Source organism: Carassius auratus, chromosome 5, assembly GCF_003368295.1.
Source record: "Carassius auratus strain Wakin chromosome 5, ASM336829v1, whole genome shotgun sequence".
NCBI classification, from domain to species: Eukaryota; Metazoa; Chordata; class Actinopteri; order Cypriniformes; family Cyprinidae; genus Carassius; species Carassius auratus.
In genome coordinates, this window is record NC_039247.1 from 11,555,374 (window position 1) to 11,574,859 (window position 19,486).

The 19,486-nt window shown below is 38.4% G+C and overlaps 2 protein-coding genes and 1 long non-coding RNA gene across 6 annotated transcripts; 2 read left to right on the plus strand and 1 right to left on the minus strand.

Moving 5' to 3' along the window:
* The first annotated feature begins 323 nt into the window (after positions 1 to 323).
* On the plus strand, positions 324 to 7,668 carry LOC113075483 (carnitine O-acetyltransferase-like). 2 transcript variants are annotated; one of them, XM_026248205.1, is made up of 14 exons: positions 324 to 498; positions 2,168 to 2,446; positions 2,563 to 2,681; positions 3,212 to 3,265; positions 3,409 to 3,574; positions 3,703 to 3,877; positions 4,032 to 4,210; positions 4,330 to 4,430; positions 4,518 to 4,637; positions 4,738 to 4,860; positions 4,992 to 5,127; positions 5,648 to 5,710; positions 5,839 to 5,976; positions 6,257 to 6,739. In XM_026248205.1, the coding sequence occupies exons 1-14, from the start codon at positions 472 to 474 to the stop codon at positions 6,470 to 6,472; spliced, it is 1,896 nt and encodes a 631-aa protein (XP_026103990.1). In that variant the 5' UTR covers positions 324 to 471; the 3' UTR covers positions 6,473 to 6,739. The 2 variants fall into 2 exon arrangements, with proteins under 2 accessions (XP_026103990.1, XP_026103995.1); XM_026248210.1 differs by lacking the exons at positions 5,839 to 5,976; positions 6,257 to 6,739 and adding an exon at positions 7,536 to 7,668.
* Positions 7,669 to 8,315: 647 nt separating this feature from the next.
* Positions 8,316 to 9,425, plus strand: LOC113075565 (uncharacterized). Its single transcript, XR_003280980.1, has 2 exons — positions 8,316 to 8,359; positions 8,464 to 9,425. It is a non-coding gene; the product is annotated as an uncharacterized LOC113075565 (long non-coding RNA).
* LOC113075517 (E3 ubiquitin-protein ligase LRSAM1-like) lies at positions 9,146 to 19,404 on the minus strand. 3 transcript variants are annotated; one of them, XM_026248217.1, is made up of 25 exons: positions 19,219 to 19,404; positions 18,832 to 18,929; positions 18,676 to 18,732; positions 18,487 to 18,531; positions 18,330 to 18,407; positions 18,169 to 18,237; positions 17,420 to 17,504; positions 17,045 to 17,166; positions 16,828 to 16,918; positions 16,515 to 16,624; positions 16,388 to 16,417; positions 16,181 to 16,303; positions 15,901 to 16,040; positions 15,727 to 15,771; positions 15,051 to 15,121; positions 14,673 to 14,772; positions 14,255 to 14,342; positions 14,029 to 14,103; positions 13,169 to 13,249; positions 12,789 to 12,884; positions 11,856 to 11,954; positions 11,639 to 11,770; positions 11,459 to 11,528; positions 11,189 to 11,352; positions 9,146 to 11,008 (listed from the first exon to the last, which is right to left on the minus strand). In XM_026248217.1, the coding sequence occupies exons 2-25, from the start codon at positions 18,901 to 18,903 to the stop codon at positions 10,886 to 10,888; spliced, it is 2,166 nt and encodes a 721-aa protein (XP_026104002.1). In that variant the 5' UTR covers positions 18,904 to 18,929; positions 19,219 to 19,404; the 3' UTR covers positions 9,146 to 10,885. The 3 variants fall into 3 exon arrangements, with proteins under 3 accessions (XP_026104002.1, XP_026104003.1, XP_026104005.1); XM_026248218.1 differs by having other exon boundaries at positions 18,832 to 18,992; XM_026248220.1 differs by lacking the exon at positions 13,169 to 13,249.
* Positions 19,405 to 19,486: the final 82 nt, after the last annotated feature.

Here is a 19,486-nt window from a genome sequence, read left to right on the forward strand (position 1 = left end):
ATTTTCTTAACAGTGTAAAAATATGAGTGGACTTATTTTAATTTAATATTTAGAAATTATAAGTTTTGTTATATGTGATGTATTATTATTTAGAATGTGCATGCAGTATTGTGTTGTTGTGGAACAGTAAAAACAGTGTTGGGATATTAAATTCTGGACCATGGGAGTCTTGCCAATTTGGTTTTTAACTAATTGCTAGACTAGACTTTACCTTCTTTATTTTCATCAATCAATGTCTTTCCGATTATCGAGAACGATCGATCATTCAGCAGAACGATGACGCGGGTCACGCGACCGGGCGGGGGCTAGGCTCGGAGTGTCGCGCGCGCCGTCTAGCGGTGACGCGGAGCAGCGCAGAAGCGATGGCGATTGTGTTCCTGCGGCGATCGCTCGGTGGACTCTGACCGCAACTGGTCGATTCCGTGCCTCCTCTCAGACTTGATTTTGGGGGCGTTTAAGTGAACTTCAGTTATGTTGGGCATTCTTGCCAGGACGATGGTGAGTAACCAATGCATATGGCCGGGCTTTTAAACAAATTCTGATATTTTATTTTTACATAAACAAGGGTAACAGCTGTCAGCCTGAGAGACATTAAGAATGTTTATGGTTTGGTAGCGGTGGTGCTAAGAGCAGTAGGAAGTGCAGACACACACTTCATGGCAGTGATAGAAACAGTGTTCACTGACAGTTGCCTAAATACTTATGCAGGTACCTAACACATCGTGTGAATTAGTAAATGTCTTTAATACATTTCTTTTGTTTTTCAATGAGCCCAAATGCTGACTCGTGTGTTTCATATTTGAGTGCTTCAATCCAGTTATTTCTAAATGTTTGACTATATTAGTTTGTTAATGTGCATTTGTGTAAATTAAAGTAAAGTTCAATTGCAATTTTCAATACAATTCAGTTCAATAAAAAAATTATTGCCAAGACAACAAGTTGATAGGAATTTGTCTTGGTAAAACTCTCAGACGTAAATAACCTAAAAGACAAACATCATAAGTACAAAAAAACATACAGTGTTCACCAACAATACCCAGCAACCAGTAAGACATTAGACCAAAACCCGCAGAAAAAAGACAATACCCCTTGGCAGAGAAAGTGCACAGTGCATACAGTTGATAAAGTGTTGCTAGCAAGGGTAAGTGCTGTCTCTGAGACGTGATGTGGAAGTCTTAATGCTCCTATATCTTCTTCCTGATTGAAGGAGATTAAAGAGATGGTGAGCAGGGTGAGAGTGGTCCGCTATGATGTTTTTAGCCTTTCTGATTATTCTGGTGGAGAAAAGTGAAGAAAGTGAAGGGAGACTCCAGCCTATAAATTTTGATGCTCTGCGTACTACTCTTTCCATCCTAGATTTGTTCTGAGCGATTGTGTGACCGAACCAGACAAGTATGGAAAAAGTGAGCACGCTTTCAATAGTTGACCTATAAAAGTGGGTCATGGCAACTCGGCCGACTCTAAACTTTTTGAGCTGCTGCAGAAAGTGGAGTCGCTGGTTAGCTTTACTGATCTTAAAATTAGTGTTCATCAGCAAACTTAGGCAAAAAACTGAACTAGTGTGTGATTGACAAAACTGTGTGTATAAAGAGTACAGAAGTGGGCAAAGGACGCAGCCCTGAGGGGCGCAAGTGTTCAAAAACTTTGACTGTGAGACGTAATCACCCATTTTAACCACCGGCTTCCTATCGCATAGAAAGTTGAAAATCCATTTGCAAAGTGATGTTCTAACACCTAGCTCCTGTAAAGTGTTGATCAGCTTCACAGGAACGATGGTGTTGAATGCAGAGCTAAAGTCAACAAAGGGCAGGTGAATATAGGATGTGACGGTATCAGTAAAGATGTTAATATCCTGACCATCAGACCAAAAATTACTCCATACCGTTGAGTCTAAGCAGTCGTTTAATGTGTCTATGGCTTGTGGGGACCATTTCCTAAAAAGTTTGACAGTTGGTTTCGCCACCAAGTTTCTGGCGATATTTTGGTATAAGAAAAATAGTTTTGTGGTCAGACTCACACAAAGGGACCCTGGCTTTTTGGGTAATAATATGATAAAACCTTCAAACATATTAACAGAGACCAGTGCCATCATATCATATGATCATATTATAAAAAGTTCTGTATTATCTATGTCTCTTTATTATCTAAGATATAATACAATTTGTAGGTCAAGGCTGGCATGGTGAAACCCTCCTGCTTGGTAAAGCCAGTGTCAGTGACACGGATCACTGGGCGCTACTTGGCCCACCAGGAGGGTCTGCCTAAGCTACCGGTGCCACCACTGCAACAAACATGCGAACGCTATCTGGCCGCCCTGACCCCCATCGTGGACCCGGATGAGCTGAATCACACCCGGAAACTGCTGGAGGAGTTTCAGAAGCCAGGCGGTGTTGGAGAGAGACTTCAGAAGGGTCTGGAACAGCGAGGGAAGAAGATGGAAAACTGGGTAATAACTTGTTAGGTGATGCTTTATCAGAAGTCCAGTGTGATTGGCCAGAATAACTCTTTTAAATGCCTTCTACTAATGTTGCACTATTGTCTCTCTATCATTTCCACTGCTAGCTCTCTGACTGGTGGTTACAGACAGCCTACCTAGACTACCGGATGCCTGTTGTCGTCCATTCAAGTCCTGGGGTCGTCCTTCCCCGTATGGAGTTCAGTGATCGCCAAGGCCAAATGAGGTCAGACCAAAAGACTGTATAAAAACGGGTCAGACCAGTGTGGATTCATATAAGAATGTGTTAGGATTAGACAGCTGTGCTCCCTGGGAATGACCTTGGTGTTGCTTGTGCCAGTTAAAGGATCTTAAATACTTTGTTAATATTATTCAGCGGTCATTCACATGAATTATACAAAGTAACATTACTGCACAGTGAGGCAGTGGTTTTCTGTTACCTCTATGGTGACCTTTATACAGACTAACCCTCTTTTGCCAAGTTGAGCTTTGCAATTCGGAGAGTATGAACTGTTGCTCTCAGTAAAGTGCTGTATAGTAACATTAACTCTAATGAAGCTTTCACACATGACTGCTAAATCTGGCCACAGATCAGCAGTAAGATGTGTTCTGTCAATATCTTAAATCATACAGGCCAAAGGCACATGACACAGCAGGAGCGATGTATTTATAGTAGAATAATTCATTGGCAGTATGTTGGTGTCAAGCTGGTTCAAAATGACTGTAAGAAAGTAAAAGTATTTTTTTTCCTCACAGATATGCTGCTAAATTAATCGCTGGAGTTTTAGATTTCAAGAGCATGATTGACAAGTGAGTGACACATTCCTTACTTTCCCCTGTGAAGTCACAAGCCATTCAGATCTCTGTATATGTTTTAGGTAAACATGAATATTACTATGAATTAAATTCAAGAGATGGTCCAGTCAGGCCAAATGTCTTTCCTTTTTGATTAGTGAAACATTGCCAGTGGAGTATCTGGGTGGAAAGCCTCTCTGTATGAACCAGTACTATCAGGTGCTCTCGTCCTGCCGGATCCCTGGAACAACGAGGGACACTGTGGTGAACTACACTTTGGACAAGAGACCTCCCACACATATCACCGTAGTGCACAACTTTCAGGTCAGTCCCTGTGCCAGACGTAGCTTCCAATGCTAGGTGAATTGAAAAATAAATTAAAAAATATTTTTAGTAAATAGAAAAAATGGTGAGGCGTCTTTTCATCTTGTTCTTTTTTTCTTGTTATGAAGTTCTTTGTGTTGGATGTGTACAACAGTGACGGCACGCCACTCACCGTAGACCAGATCTACTTTCAGCTGGAGAAGATCTGGAACTCCTCTTTACAGACCAACGAAGAGCCCATTGGCATCCTCACCTCACACCACCGCAACAGCTGGGGCAAAGCTTACAACAACCTCATCAAGGGTGGCCACTGCCAACACTTTTTATTTTTAGCTAGACATATTAGTGTCTTCAGTGCTAGGAGCTAAAACCCTGATAAGCTTTATATAATGTACATTTAATTTAGGGCTAGGGTTCTGTTTAGAGTGGTACTTAACTGATTTTGTGTCACTTTCAGATAAAACAAATCAGGAGTCTGTGAGAGCCATTCAGAAGAGTATATTCACAGTGTGTCTGGATGCTCCCATGCCGCGTGCGTCTGATGACTTGTACCGCACGCGTGCTGGAGGCCAGATGCTGCATGGAGGGGGAAGCAGGTGGAACAGCGGAAATCGCTGGTTCGACAAAACATTGCAGGTGTTGATGTGTGTGGGCTCTCACTCAGATATGAAGCCCTAACCACTGATGTTGACATTGATGTTAGAAAGGTATCAAGTATAAGATCCTGGTAATGTTATGATTAATACTGTTCCTAGTTTATTATTGGAGAGGACGGGACATGTGGGCTGATCTATGAACATGCCCCCGCTGAAGGTCCTCCTATCGTGTCACTGATCGACCATGTGGTGGAATACATGTAAGATTAACAGTGGAGAATCTGTTTTCCCATGGCTTGATTGTAAGCATTGCTAACACACCTAAGAGTTTCCTCGTTTTTGTACAGGAAGAAGTCAGAGATGGTCCGTACCCCAATGGTGCCACTGCGTATGCCTCAGAAGCTTAGTTTCAACATCACGCCAGAAATCGAAAAGGACATTGAGGAGGCCAAACAACACATGAACAAGTAAGAAATTGAGATATTCCACTAACTCTGTGCATTCCCAACATTTTGATCAATTGTTTTGTTGGGCAAACAACATGGCAGTATCTCTTCTCCTCTGCAGCATGGTACATGACTTGGACATGAAAGTCAGTGTGTTTTCCCATTTTGGGAAAGATTTCCCAAAGTCACAGAAGATGAGCCCTGATGCCTTTATTCAGATGGCTCTCCAGCTGGCGTACTACAGGTAAACTTCACCAGCACTGCCATTAATGGTATTTGCTTGATTTATTTCTTAACTGTAACATCCTTCTGTTGGTATTAGGACGTTCATGATCAGTTTAATCTTTCAGCTGATACACAGACTCATTGTTTCAGGATTTACAAGCGCTGTTGTCCCACCTATGAGAGCGCTTCCCTCCGCATGTTCAGACTGGGCCGAACTGACACTATACGCTCAACATCCATCGAGTCTGAGAAATTCGTCCAGGCCATGGATGACCCAGCCAAACATGTACGGTCACCTCTAGAAATTCATATGTTTATTTAGTCAGCATTAATTTGAGCAGAAGTGACAGTAAAGACATTATTAAAAAAATATATTTCAAATAAATGTTTTCTTTTGAACTTTTTATTCATCAAAGAATGCTGAAAAACTGCATCAGGTTTCCAGAAAAGTATTAAGCAGTGAAACTATTTTCAACATTGATAATAAAAAGACATGTCTTGACAGAAAATCAGCAAATTATAATTATTTCTGAAGGATCACGTTATACCAGAGACTGGAGTAATGACTGCTGGAAATTCAGCTTTGCCATTACAGGAATAAATTAAAAATAGTTTTTACTGTATTTTTATCAAATAAATGCAGCCTTGGTGAGCATAAGAGACTACTTTCAACCCCAAACGTTTGAACAGTAGTTCAAAATGATCCTCATAGTCATAATCTCAATATCATCCTATTATTTTCCAAATGCAATTGTAAATTTGATCCAGCATGAAAGAAAATGTGACAATCTCATTTTGATTGACAGAACACAGAGAAAGTGGCTTTGCTAGACAAAGCAGTTAAAGCACACAGAGCTTACACAGACATGGTGAGTAAATGCATGCTAGTGATGTTCAGTTGATCACTGTTTTGTTTCTGCTGTAAGCACATATGTCAGTCATTATTGATCCGCACCATATAAATTCCACATTCTTTCTCCCATGTGTGGATGCGAAGGCCATCCGAGGTCAAGCCATCGACAGACATTTGCTCGGACTGAAATTGCAGGCTATTGAGGACATGGCAGCCTTGCCAGAGATATTCATAGATACCTCATATGCTGTGGCACTGCACTTCAACCTCTCCACCAGCCAGGTACTGTCTCTGGTCCAGGGTCAGAGGTAACAAATTAAACTGAAGTGCATGTTAATAAACACGTTGCATTGTGTTTCACATGCAGAGCAATGCATGTACTTTACCATTAACTGTACTCATTTTTGGTAATGATCAACTGATCACCGAAATAAGCCAACAATGGCTCTTCAAATCTGCTTAAATTATATTGCTGCAATACTAAAATCACCAGACCATGTAAAATTTATGATTTTACATAAGATTGAATTGTAATTTTAATTTTTGCACTCTACTCTCCCAGGTGCCAGCTAAAACCAACTGTGTGATGTGCTTCGGTCCAGTGGTTCCAGATGGTTATGGTGTGTGCTACAATCCCATGGATACCCACATTAACTTTGCAGTCTCTGCTTTCAACAGCTGCCAAGACACTAACGCAGCACGTCTGGCCCAAGCCCTAGAGGACGCTCTGTTAGACATCAAGACCCTCCTGGAACAGACGCCCAAAGCCAAGCTTTAAAGTTGATTATGTCAATTAGACTTGATCTTTGACCAGTTCAATCAAGACACTTGAGTTTACAACAGCACTCAAGAGAACAGGATTTTTAAGAGGAGATTTTTATTGAGTATTTGACCAGTCTAGATCAGTCTGGACTCTGTTCGACCACAGTCTTTAATGAGCCTTAACACTAAATGACCATTCTTACCTTCTTGTATAATTATGTGTTTTGACATTGTTTGTTCAAACAGACAAAAAAATGAAATAAATCAATTAGGTTTGTCAACAGGTATCTCTGATTTGTGTTTTCTTTGTAACGAGTTCTCAGTACAGAGAATGTACCCGGTATGTACTGTACTGTGATAAAAAAACTCTTCTTCTTTGTTCAATGTTTTAATAAATATAATGTATTTTAAATTCTGTTTATAGATTTTTAAATTCTGTGTAGTTTTGGCTGAGGTCATATTCATCTGAATTGGTTCTTGTGCATTACAAAGTTTTTGCCATTTACTGTTGTCTTATTTGTTTTTTGTTTTTAATGTTGCATATATATATATATCTATATATATATATATATATATTACAAGATGAATTTGCTAGAGACTCAACTATGGACTCTGTGCCTCGTTATAAGAAATGAGTAACATTTCTTATGGTCTGGATAACCATTCAAATAACATTCATTTTACAGCATCACTTATTGTTACATGCATCATTAATCAAGTAAATGAGAGTCTAACTTTGTTTCATTATATATAGCACTCATCAGCTCTTTATACCTGTCCACAGGTTCAGCCCTGTAACTGTCACTTTCTATGATGACCAGGAAAAGATTGATCTTTAATGTTTGACTCAGAAAAGTTCTGTAAGGAGGCAATACTTAAACTGATTTGTTTGTTTAAGAAAGATTGATGCATTCTAAGAAAATTCTGATTTTGGAATAAATGATTCTGTTTCTCAAAGTGTTCCTCTTATTTACTCAAAAGCTCCAGTGTTCTGCAAAATTGTTATAATGCAAAAGAATATGTAAATTTAAGAGATTGACTGTATTTGGTGAAATGACCTCTGAGCCTGTTTCTTTCAGTTGTGCGTGGCCCGGTGGAACAGTGAGGCTTCATCGGACTCTGGTCCCAGGAGAAGGTCAAGCTGTTGATGTTGAGGACACAGTGGAGGTGGCCTATTCTGGATGACTTTTACAGAAACTCTCTCTGGGACAGGTGATTGTTTTCAACTTTGTAATTGTTATTTTGGTGTTGAACAGACAAATCACATTGTATCAAAATATAAAGATTAAATAAATGTTGAAATATTTATAGCATCTTTTAATTCTAGAGAAGTTTCTTCTAAGTAAATGATGCTGAGTGGAATCATTTACAATACTGCCGTAATTCTCCTAAATATACAGATTGTGTTTTTTTTGCACTTTGTAGTTGATTAGTCAGAGCTCATCATGCCCTCTTTGAACTAATCAGTTTACTGTCAATTTAAATGAGTCTGTCTGGCATGTTTGCTGTGCAGCTGGACATCTATAAATGTGGAAATTCAATGTCTCTGTATCTGGGCAAAGAAAAGCTGCAACGAGTAAAGCTTGGAGCAGGCAAAGCTCTGAGGATGAGCAGCTTTTGATCATATGACCGTGACAACAATGTATCATGGTTTCAAGAACAATATTAAGCAGCAGTGTTTTAAACAGTGATAATTAGAATTTATTTCTTGAGCAGCAAATCTGCATATTAGAATGAATTCTGAAGCATCATGTGACTCTGCTTTGCATAACTAGAATAAATTACATTTTAAAATATATTAAAAGAGAAAATAATATTGCAATAATAATGATAATGATAACAATAATAATTATGTTTTTTTTTCAATCATCTATCTCCCCATCCCAGCAAATTCCATAACAAAGTAAGATCTGAGCCTATTATGGTACATAACTTGCTGAAATGCTATATAAATGTTATATATTTAAATGCAAATGAATAACCTTTTCAATGGCATTTGTATTTAAGGAGAGTATGAGTCTGAAAAAGCTAGAGGAACAGAACCGCAAAAGAGGTGTGCCCTACACTTTTATTCACACTCCAATTTCCTGCTCTCCAGTCAGATTAAAGGCAAAAATAAGCCCTTTAAAAACCCATAAACATATACATTGACACACAACTAATTGGTTAACTGGGGCATTGGGCTCCTCCACTCCTCAAGCGTCAGCTGAATCTCCAGCAGAGGGTGACAGATTCAGACTCGGAGGACAAACACAATCACTGTGCTCAGATCAGCCTTTTGGAGGCACAGGTGGAAGGTGAGCCCAACGTTTCATTCGAGTTTGAACTCTACTTGACATCTGTGGTACACTTTGACCGTAAAAGTGGCGTAGCTGTGCGGTTTTGATTGGGACAAAAATCCTAAACCAGAACATTCAAATAAAATTTTCGTAAGCAGTGGTTCTTAACCTTTTTGACTCCACAAGTCCCCCATTTTTCACAACAATATTCAAAGACCCCATGACTTTTCCAGTTGTTCATGAAGAAGAATTATGGAACAAGTTATCATTGTTGATGAACACTGATCTACAGTGTGGAAGAGTGTCTGGATAATGTGTGTTTTTTAGAGCTTGTGAAGCAAGGAGGACAGTCCAAGCAGTCTGATATCCAGTCATATCCTTTTAATAAAAGAAAAAATGACACTAGAGCATTTTGTCTAACAGGTTTATTTTGCATTGTTTATTTTTTCTGACGGGTGTGATAACACTTAAAAATGAATAGGCAGCACTTCAGCGGATGTGGTTGGTTGGGTACAGTTATAAAACTTAAAAAAAAAATGACATTTTATTTTGAATATATAGACAACAAGGGAAAAAATGAAATGGCAGCAGATATATTGTAAATGAAGGTAACAATCTCACTTTGTCATCACAGATAAAGTGTATTTGTGTTGTATAAAATGACCAGAAACTTTATCAGTCTTTACTACAGTGTGTATATAATTAATAATAACCTGCCATCAGAGAGTAGGTTATACTACATTAACTCCTTTTACACATTCTACTTAGCATTGTGATGCTTTCATAGTTTTTTTTTCTTAAATCACAGATGCACAGCAAATAAAATAATATTTGTCCAGTCTGATCCATTCAGCATAACTATCACACAAAGAACTCGGATTTAAAGTTTGTGATGTGATGTAACATGCTGATAAACACTTAAAGCTCCTTTCCTGAAATAAGAAATGAAACGAATTTGGTTCTGTTTACAGACAGATTAAGTTCTTTTTTCATTCTGTGCATGTTCAGTGAGAAGCAGACTTGCATTTAAGAGCACTTAGATGAAGAGAGGTTAAAAGAAGTACACAGATTTAGGACACACTATTGCGTGTGTGCGCAATACTTCTAGTTCCTGAAACTGGATAGTCGACAGTATAAAAGGACTGATAGTGCATTTGTTAGGATGAACGTTTGGAGCGTTATGTTGCAAGTACAGTGCTTTCAGAAAGGTTTCAGCTTCAACCTATAATTTCCAATTAAGCTGTGTTGCAAAGTCAGTTCAAAATGAAGCCTTTATAAGGCTGTGTTCTGTAAATTAAAGTTTATTCAAAGAGTCACATTTATACTGAAAATTTAAGTCTGACATTAAAAATAAAAATTAAAAATTACTTTAACATAATTGAAGTATTAAAATACCCACTACTGGCATTGCAGGGTAAAGGCCCGTTCACACACAGAACAGAGAGGATGAAGATAACTTTAACCATAACTGTATTAGCATCCACACCAACAGTGGGCAGCGTTCTGTTTAATATAAGTGCGCTGTAGTTACGTCGGCTTCCACTTTAAATGCTCAAGTCAGAGCAGATTCTGATTGGTGTTTATCAGTAGGAAAAAATTGTTCTGATAATGACTCGAATTAAATAGTTCCTCTGTGATGTCTCTTCTTGATGTGAACATCCCTGATTGGTGATAAATTTGGTCTTACTGTACTGCGATGATGCTAGAATTACATGGAGGACAGGGCATGCGGGGGACTGTGGTGAGTGAATGAAGATTTAGCTTACTATAGAGAACATGCAGATATTTCAAATGTAGTGAGAGAGGGGTGTTGAGTTGACACCAAATACAGAAGAGGCTCAAGTGATTATAGTAGTACATCAAGGATGATACTAAAGCTCAACAGTCATTATAATATATCTACTCCTATTAGGTTTGAGTTACTAATACTTTGTAGTTGTTAATTTCTTGGAATCTGACACGATTATGATGAACCATAAAACTTCCCATTGGACAAATGTCATGCTGTATAAGCTATTTTTTGATTGGTTAGTTGAAGTTGGAGTGGAAGTTGGACTTCTAAAGTGCTTGAAGGTTCACATACTACGATTTCATGCAGCAAATGGGAGGAAGGAACAACAGCGACACGTGACGTATGATCCTGACCGGCTTCAGCCGTGGTAAAGACGGACACGCTGAGATATAGAGCCACGGCACAGAGGGCAGGACTGCAGAGCACTGCTGCAAGTCTGACAACAGCATACATGGCCACACGGCAGGAAGATCACCTGTGACTGTGACACAAAACAGAACAGGAGAGGAAATCAGGAGTTCTTTCAAAGCTGCTGAAAAGCAAAACTCTTGTTTGAAATAGAAATTCTTTGTAACAGTGCAAAAGTTATTTTTAAAATATTCTTAATTGAATTAAGAATTGTATAAAGAATATAATTGAGAATAAGAATTGTTTGCCTTACCTCATGTTCCATGCAGACCACACACTCAGAACTGCTGAATCTATCAGGACTTGTGGGGGTGAGGGGGGTGTTGGGGGTCAGTGGAGGAGTGAGCTGATGTTGAAGCGGGGCACTTGGAGCGGATGGACCAGCTTCCTGCATCTCTTTTGCCGTTTTAGGAAATGCTGAAGGGACAAACATCTTTTGATACCCTCAATCATAAAAACAACACTGAGCAGAATTCACAAATGTCTCCTAATTATGTCCTTGACTGAAAATATATGATCTTACGGTCAGACAGAGTGCGTTCTTTGGCCCAGTGGAGAAGAGCTTTCTGGACACCAACCTCATTAATCCCCAACTGTAATAAAAAACGAAGGTGATTTTAATGGACATAAACCTGTGATGACAAATTCTTAGAGACACACTTAAATCCTCTTATAAAACCTCTGTGTGGTAAAATTGACAGACCTTCCTAAGGTCTTTGGAGGTCATGTGTCGCAAGGCCTCGGCAGTGATTCTGTGGTGAGCTATGACTGGCAGGTAGTGTTGAGCAGAGAGTTTACACAGCAGATTCCCCAGATCCCCATCCACAGCTGCTTCCTGTGGAGAAATGAGAGGTCAGCAGTGTCCGTGATTCTGTCGTGTTCACCCAGGATCTTTAGGCCTGTAGGAGAGCTGCTCATACCTGCATCCGCAGAGACAGAGGTTTGGCGTCCAGGAGCCTCTGATACTGGATCATCCAGTAGTTCTGCTGATTCGAATCACTTTTCTGGTCCATCTCCACCTGAAGAGTAAAAAAAAAAAATTACAATAATCATACATAAGCATCTGTTGTTTTTATCAAAGTCCTACGCAAATTCAATACTATGTTGCTTGCTTGTTTACTTAGTGGAGACTACCATGCCAGAAATGTAGGTAATTTTTTTCCACATCAGTCAGGTTTAATGCAGGATTTCTCAAGCTGGTCTGTATTTTATTTTTATTATTGACAGAAATGGGCATAAAATAAAATATTTTTTAAAAAGGCTGTTAGATTTAATGTGTATTTTTCAGATAATAATGTCCAACCAATTACAGGAATTAAGCAGCAAAACACAATGCATGGCAATACAATAAAGTTTGAACAGAACTAAATAAATAAATGTGTTTAACTATTATATAAAAATTATTTTACTTTTTTTTTAAAAGGCTAAATAACATGTATTGTTTTGATATTGTATGCTGGCCAATAAGAGCACACTGTGCTTTTTGAAGGAGGGGCTTTGTAGAAATGTACATGTTTTAGAACGACTGTGCTTAGAGGATCTGCAATAATAACAAGTCAGTGAAAAATAATGCATTTTTTGAACATTAAAGCATGCTAACATATTACACCCAATTCACAACATAATGAGCTTTGAAAATAGCATCATATGACCCCTTTAATATGTATGTTATGATAATATTTTTCCATACACATTTACACCTAACTGAAAATGATAATTTTAGAAAATATCTTTGTGACCTAAATGTGATTTTTCCAGCAATGACTGAAGCATGTGAAATGTGTCAGTTAACCTATCCGATTTCCAGTGTCTCTTTTGTGAAATCAAATCAAAGCTGGTCCAGAATCACTCACCAAAACCATCCTGAGCTCCTCCTCCCTTTGGTCCTTTTGTTTGAGTAACTCCTGCAGCAGGTCACTCAGAGCAGTCCTCTGGTCAGCCAGCACCTCCTACCACACACACACACACACACACACACACCGTGAATACAGTGAAAACACACACAAAGGATTCATACTCCTAGAATGCTGTGAAAACTCATAAGGTGGTGTGAGCGTGTTATTTAAACAGGAATGGGATGAACTGACCAAGTAATCTGAGAGAGAAAGAGAGATGTAAAAACAAGCAAGAGAAGTGATGTGCGATGACAGACTCATCATTACTCCGCTCTACACTGCACAGCATGATGATCACTGACAGGAAACCACCCACATCATCTACTGCTGCTACGTACCTGCAGGTTCTCAGTGTCCAAATTCCTCCTCTTAACCTCCAGCTTTGTCAGCTGCATTAACTCTGCCTCTATGAGTTTAATCTATGGATACAAGCATACAGTAGGGGTGTGAATGGCCCCATGGAGACATGATAAAACAGCCACCTTTTGGGTTCTGCATCCAGTGAGAGGTGGGATGTGAGAAGCATGGGCGGACTGAAACCAAAAAAAGCTTTTAATGACTAGAATGACTACATCTGATGAAGAAGGCCAACTGAAACATTGCTTACTCTAACATTAAATAAGCCAACTCAAAAATACCCACTGAATAGCTTTGTTAATGATTATACTACCAGGTTTGGGGTCAATAATTATTTTTCTAAGAAATGCATACATTTATTCAGCAAGGGCACTTTAAATGTATCAAAATTCACAATAAGATTTACATTTTGAATATTACAAATAAATGTTTTTCTTTTTTCGACAAAAATAAGAAGCATCACAACTTTCAAAACTGATAATAAGAAATGTTTCTTGAGCACCAAATCAGCATATAAGAATGATTTCTGATGGACCATGTGACACAGAAGCCTGGAGTAATGGCTGAGGAAAATTGAGCTTTGCAACAGAAACAAATGACAGTTTTAAATACATTAAAATAGAAAACAGTTATTTTAAACTGTATTACTATTTTACAGCATTCTGATAAAATGAATGCAACCTAAGTGAGCATTAGAGATTTCTTTAACATCTGAATGGTAGTGTATATGTTAATAATTGACAGTTTAACTCCTTCCATCAACCAGTAGTATGATATAAATCCCTGTATCCATGGGGTCTTATTGGCTCTTCTATCCCAAAAGAAACTTTATTCAGCATACCTGATTACGGATATAAGCATGCACACTGTCCTTCTGGAGTTGGAGAGCTTCAAAGGCGGCCTTCTGCATTTCCTCCTGCAGACAAAGAGCCGATTAAGGTTAATCATTCTAGACGTACTAAACAAACAGTGCACCACCTGTATCTGCCTGTGGAGGGAATGGACAGATGGAGTGCAATCTAGTTTTTAATTTATGTATGTTGTATGTTAGTGATTTAAATAGTTACCTCTTGAAGGATCTGACTAATGGCTTTGCTTTTGTCTAGCTGCTGCAGGGACAACACTTGGTCAAACTTCTTATCCATATTGTCCAAACTAAATGAAGGAAAAAAGAGAAATTATTACACAAGAAAAAATAGGACAGTTTTCTCATTGCTGAATGAAAATTCATACTCATTAATTTTTTTTTTGTAATATAAGCACAATAACATGGTAAGCAACTTCAAAGTCAGAGAATGTTGCTTTGAAATCCATACAAGTGGTCATGTGACACGCATTTGAAATCCATGTTATATAGATGACTAGAGAAATCAGTCCCGCCTGACCACTTGTAGTCAGATCACAGAGATGGACGTTAATATCTAACAGAGTAAAAAAGTGCTAGGCAGAGTTCAAAAACATATGTATTGGTGGGAACTGAAGCACCTCCTGCAGGTCTCTGACACCAGAATCTGTGTCTTGGCTTCCCTGGCCTCCTGCAGTAACCTTAGAGAGTAGCTCTCTGACAGCATCCTCTGCATGGCACCTGCAAACATGTAGTCTTCCTCAGTACCACTGCAAATAGCTGAGTTTCTTTTAAACATTATGCATTTGGGCTTTTGAGACTTTTGTTTTTACTGATAAAGACGAAAGATAAAAATGGGTGGGGGAGAGTGGGACAGGGACACGAGTTATAAACATCAACTTGTCTGGATCAGCTTGTTTTATCAGAGGTTCTAATGATTTTCCTGAAATATCTGATATCTGAAATCACTGTAAAACAATAAGGCCATTTTAATGATAAACGCAATTTCTAAAACTCACTTGCCACTTCCTTCTTCCTAAGAGAGTTGGCTTCATCATGTGTGATGGCAGTAAGGTGTTCCATTCGTATACTGAAAACAACACATTCATAACAGTTTTTTTACTCACATAGAAAAAACATCAAGGTAAGTCCCAGATTTCACCATTTTGTTTATAACAACAAATGTTTGGGGTCAGTAATATTTTTTAAGAAATGATTATTAGTATTACTTTTTATTTCATTTTATTATTACTTTTTTTGTTTCAGCAACGTATGATGCATTGCATAGTTCAAAAGTGACAGTAAAGACATTTATGACGTTATTGTAAATCTATTTAAAATAATGTTATAATACTACTGTATTTTGGATCAAATAATGTGGCTTTGGTGAACATAAGAGACTTCTTTCAAAATATTCAAAAACTTAAAGCACAACTTAAAGTAGCACTCCAGGTCTTTCTGACATCTCCAAAAATACCTGAATGTAACAGTAAACATGGGCCAAAAGCTCTGTGTGCTGTAGCAGCACCTCAGCAGTAGCACTGCCCAAACAGCTAAGTACTTGCACTAAATCTAGAATGAGGATTTTTTAAGTGGTGCCATTAGACAGAAAGAAATTCAGTTAGCAAGAGCTGCATTGATGGCAGCAGCTCATATTCCATTAGAGAGTTTAATCCATACGTAATTTCCACTCACCGGTCTTCCTCCAGAGCTTGCAGAAACTCGGCGCTCTTTGCCTGGCTATAACCCAATGAGCACAAATGCACAATAAATAAAGACCCTTCAACCACACAGGACCAATGGGCTTATCATAATTAAAGTGATAATGTAGCTACTGAAAAAGCAAGGCATTTCAAAAGTTGTTCACACCGTTTGTTATCAAGCAAGAGGTCAGAGATGCGACTCATGACACTGCTCTCTGCCTGACGTACTTTATCCAGTATTTTCTGCCTTTCTGTTTCCTGGGTCTTCTGCTGCTGAGACACACCTAACTCCAAGCGCTGCTGCTCCTGAGAGACAGAAAAGCACAGAGACGTTTGCATCAAATAAATGCAGCCTTGCCCAGACAGACTTCTTTCGGAGGTGGGGGTGGGGGCATTTTGTACAACAGATTGTTTTTGTAATTCTATTTTACAATCAAATTGTTTACCAGTTTGACAGACAGCAAGACATCCTCTTTGCGGGAGTTATTGAGGAGGAAGAGCTGAGTGTGCTCTCTCTGTTTCTCTTCAAGATCTTTCTCAAAGGTCAACTTTTCCAGCTGTTTCTGCTCCTAGTGGAGAAAAAGAGAGAATGAGATACATACTACTTCACTGGATGGTCCAACAATAACAAAAAGGAACCAAATCAAACATACCTTTCTTTTCTCATAGTCCATGAATTTGCTCTGCAGTGTCAGATAGACAATGTTACATTAACAGATCAAACGCCACACAATATTTTTGGGCACTGTATGAAATGGCTGATAAATAGTGATGACTGACCTGCCAGGCTTTCTCCTCACCATCAACACAATCCACCTCCTGCTTCCCTCCATCATGCTCCAGCACAGGCAGGAGATACTGAGATGGAGGGCAATACTCCAGACCCATCTCTACATCCCATTAAAATGAATTATCAAATGACTAAACAAACCAGCTGCATAGAACGGCCTTATACCGTCACACATGGTTACAATAATATTTAATCAGATCTTGTGCATAATCTGTATTGTACACAACCTGTATTTATCAGTCTGCATCTAATCAGACTGATCTGCATCTAATATAGCTTAGTGTTTTTGAAAAATATCTGTACCTGAGCAGAGGTAGCGCTGCACTTCCTCTGTGCCGGCGGTGCACACTGACGCAGGTGGATATCTCATAACCTGTGCGTCCAGAATCAGGCTCTGCCACACCACATACACACATACAGACACGAGAATGTCTTTGCAGTGGTCACATTGCCATTTGAGCTTGTACAAATATGCTCCAACATCTTTATCTTAAACAGACTTAAGATTTAAAATACTCACTTCCAAAGTGCGAACACTGGCCAGCTCTTTAGGTAATTCTCTAATGCTGTTCTCGCTTATGTCCAGTGTACGCAGGCTGCTCATGTGTCCCACAGACACAGGAATGACAGTAAGGCTGTTCTCTATACCCATCGAAATATTTTGTTAATTTAAATGGTTTCGGCTTTTTCACCATTTAATTTAATGCCTAAAAGGTCTAAATAAAATAAACTCTTTAACATAACATTCAAATAACTGTCAAAATCTCTCTGAAGACAATTCATAATTACCTGGAATCTACTGTAGTGGTCTACAGAAGATGCTTAAAAATGGATGTTAGTGAACACGTTTTGGTGCGCAAAAAAAAAAAACATTTTAAAAAAGCACAAAACAAACCTTTCACATTAAGCGTCTGTAGATGCCGTAGATCTCCTATAGAGTCCGGCAGCTGTTTTAATCGATTCTTCTCTACATTCAGCACCTTAGAGAAGAAATCAAGGTTGTATGTAAGCAATAAATAGGATACTAATTATCAATTAAAAACTATTTGAAGAAAATTGTTCCTTGCTATCTAGAGGATTTCTTTTGTTGTTGTTTTGGATTGAAGTTTATTTTACTCACCAAAACTGTATTTAAAAAAACAATACAGTAAAACAGTAATATTGTGAAATATTATAAAATAACTGTTTTCTATTGTAATATACTTTTAAAAAATAATTTATTATTGTGATGACAAAGTTGATTTTTAAAAACATTTTTCAATGACTCATGATCCTTTTTTAATCATTCTAAAAAGGAACATTTCTTATTATTGTCAATGTTCAAAACAGTTGTGCTGCTTAATATTCATGTAAAACCATGATACATTTTTTTCAGTATTCTTTGATTAATAGAAACATTTATTGGTTTTTACTACTGGAATTCTTTTAATTTAATGCACCCTTGATGAAAAAAAAAAACGTATTTAAAAAAATAGTGACCGCAAACTGTTGACATTTAAATCTACCTACCGCTAAACAGTGGTATATGCAGAAATTATGTCAACAGGTCTTTTACGAATCAGCATCAGTAACAGAATTCTGTTTTCAAATGCCAAGTAAGAAAAATAAATTCACATCAGCTTTGTTCATATACAATAAATATACCTGTAAGGACAAAAGCTGCCCAATGTCATCAGGAAGAGATGTGAGCTTATTTTCATGAAGGTCCAACACCTTAAAAATTGCCACACACAGATGTTGTTACCAGACAGAAGTGTAAAATGGTTATTTGCATGGCACTGTTGTCATCAATCAATTTCTCTCACCTTTAAAGTTGCTAAGGCACCAATGCAGCAACCTTTAGGAACAAGTGACCTCAGGTCATTTGCGTGAAGAATTAACACCTGCAGTTAAAGTGGAGAGTGCTATGAAAGATCTATTCCATCTGACCACCAAAAGTTCAGAAAGTAAAAAAAAACTCACTTTCTTCTGGAGGACTTTACATATCGAGAAGGCACTGGAGGGAACCTGCAGACAAGCATTGAGTAAAAATTGCTGTGATATGGATGGAATCTCAGATATCTAGCAATAATTCATCCTGTAATTCATCCTCTATCTTAGACCAGCATTTCACCAATATGTAAATAATGATTTTAAGCTTCTGTAATTCACCTCTGTGAGCTCACATGCAGAAATGTCCAGAATATCATCAGCACCTGCTTCTTTGGCCTGCACAAACCATGGGCATGTGTGTTAAGATTTGATGCAGTGCACTATGACAGTGGGACATGTTCCTAAAAACAAAAGCCACTTACAAGAGAAACTCACCAAGCACAGCTGGTACTGCAGGCGTTTTATGGCTTCCTCGCTGGGTTTCTTCTTTTTGGAGAACAGAAACATCCTGAAGCCAGTTAGATTTTGTTTGTCTAGTCAAAACCAAACATCCACAGAAGCCACTGAATGTTAGTGTGACACTTGTGTGACACTGACTGTGGGGTGTTGACAACCCCAAAGAAACAAAAAACAGAGTAGGACAGCGGGAACAAAGTCAAGTATGACAAGAAACACACAAATAAACATTGGTTCTATTAAAAAATATAATCACTCGAAATTCATAGCACTATACAAATGAACGTTATTTTTCATTAGACGTAAACGTAAACTGAAACCCTGTTTTGAAGCCAAATATCGCACGATATAAATAAATGTACATACCTTGCGCGAAAAGACGAGTGTACGCGATTAAACGCTAAACTGGCAAAATTATTTTTTCAAAACATGAGCTCCTGGAAATGTTTCAATATCAATTTATGGTCCGTGTTACCTAGCATACTCCGTCTCTAGCAGCACACACACACACACGCACGCACACACACACACACACACACACACACACACACACACACACACACACACACACACACACACACACACACACACACACACACACACACACACACACACACCAGGAACAACTTCTCGG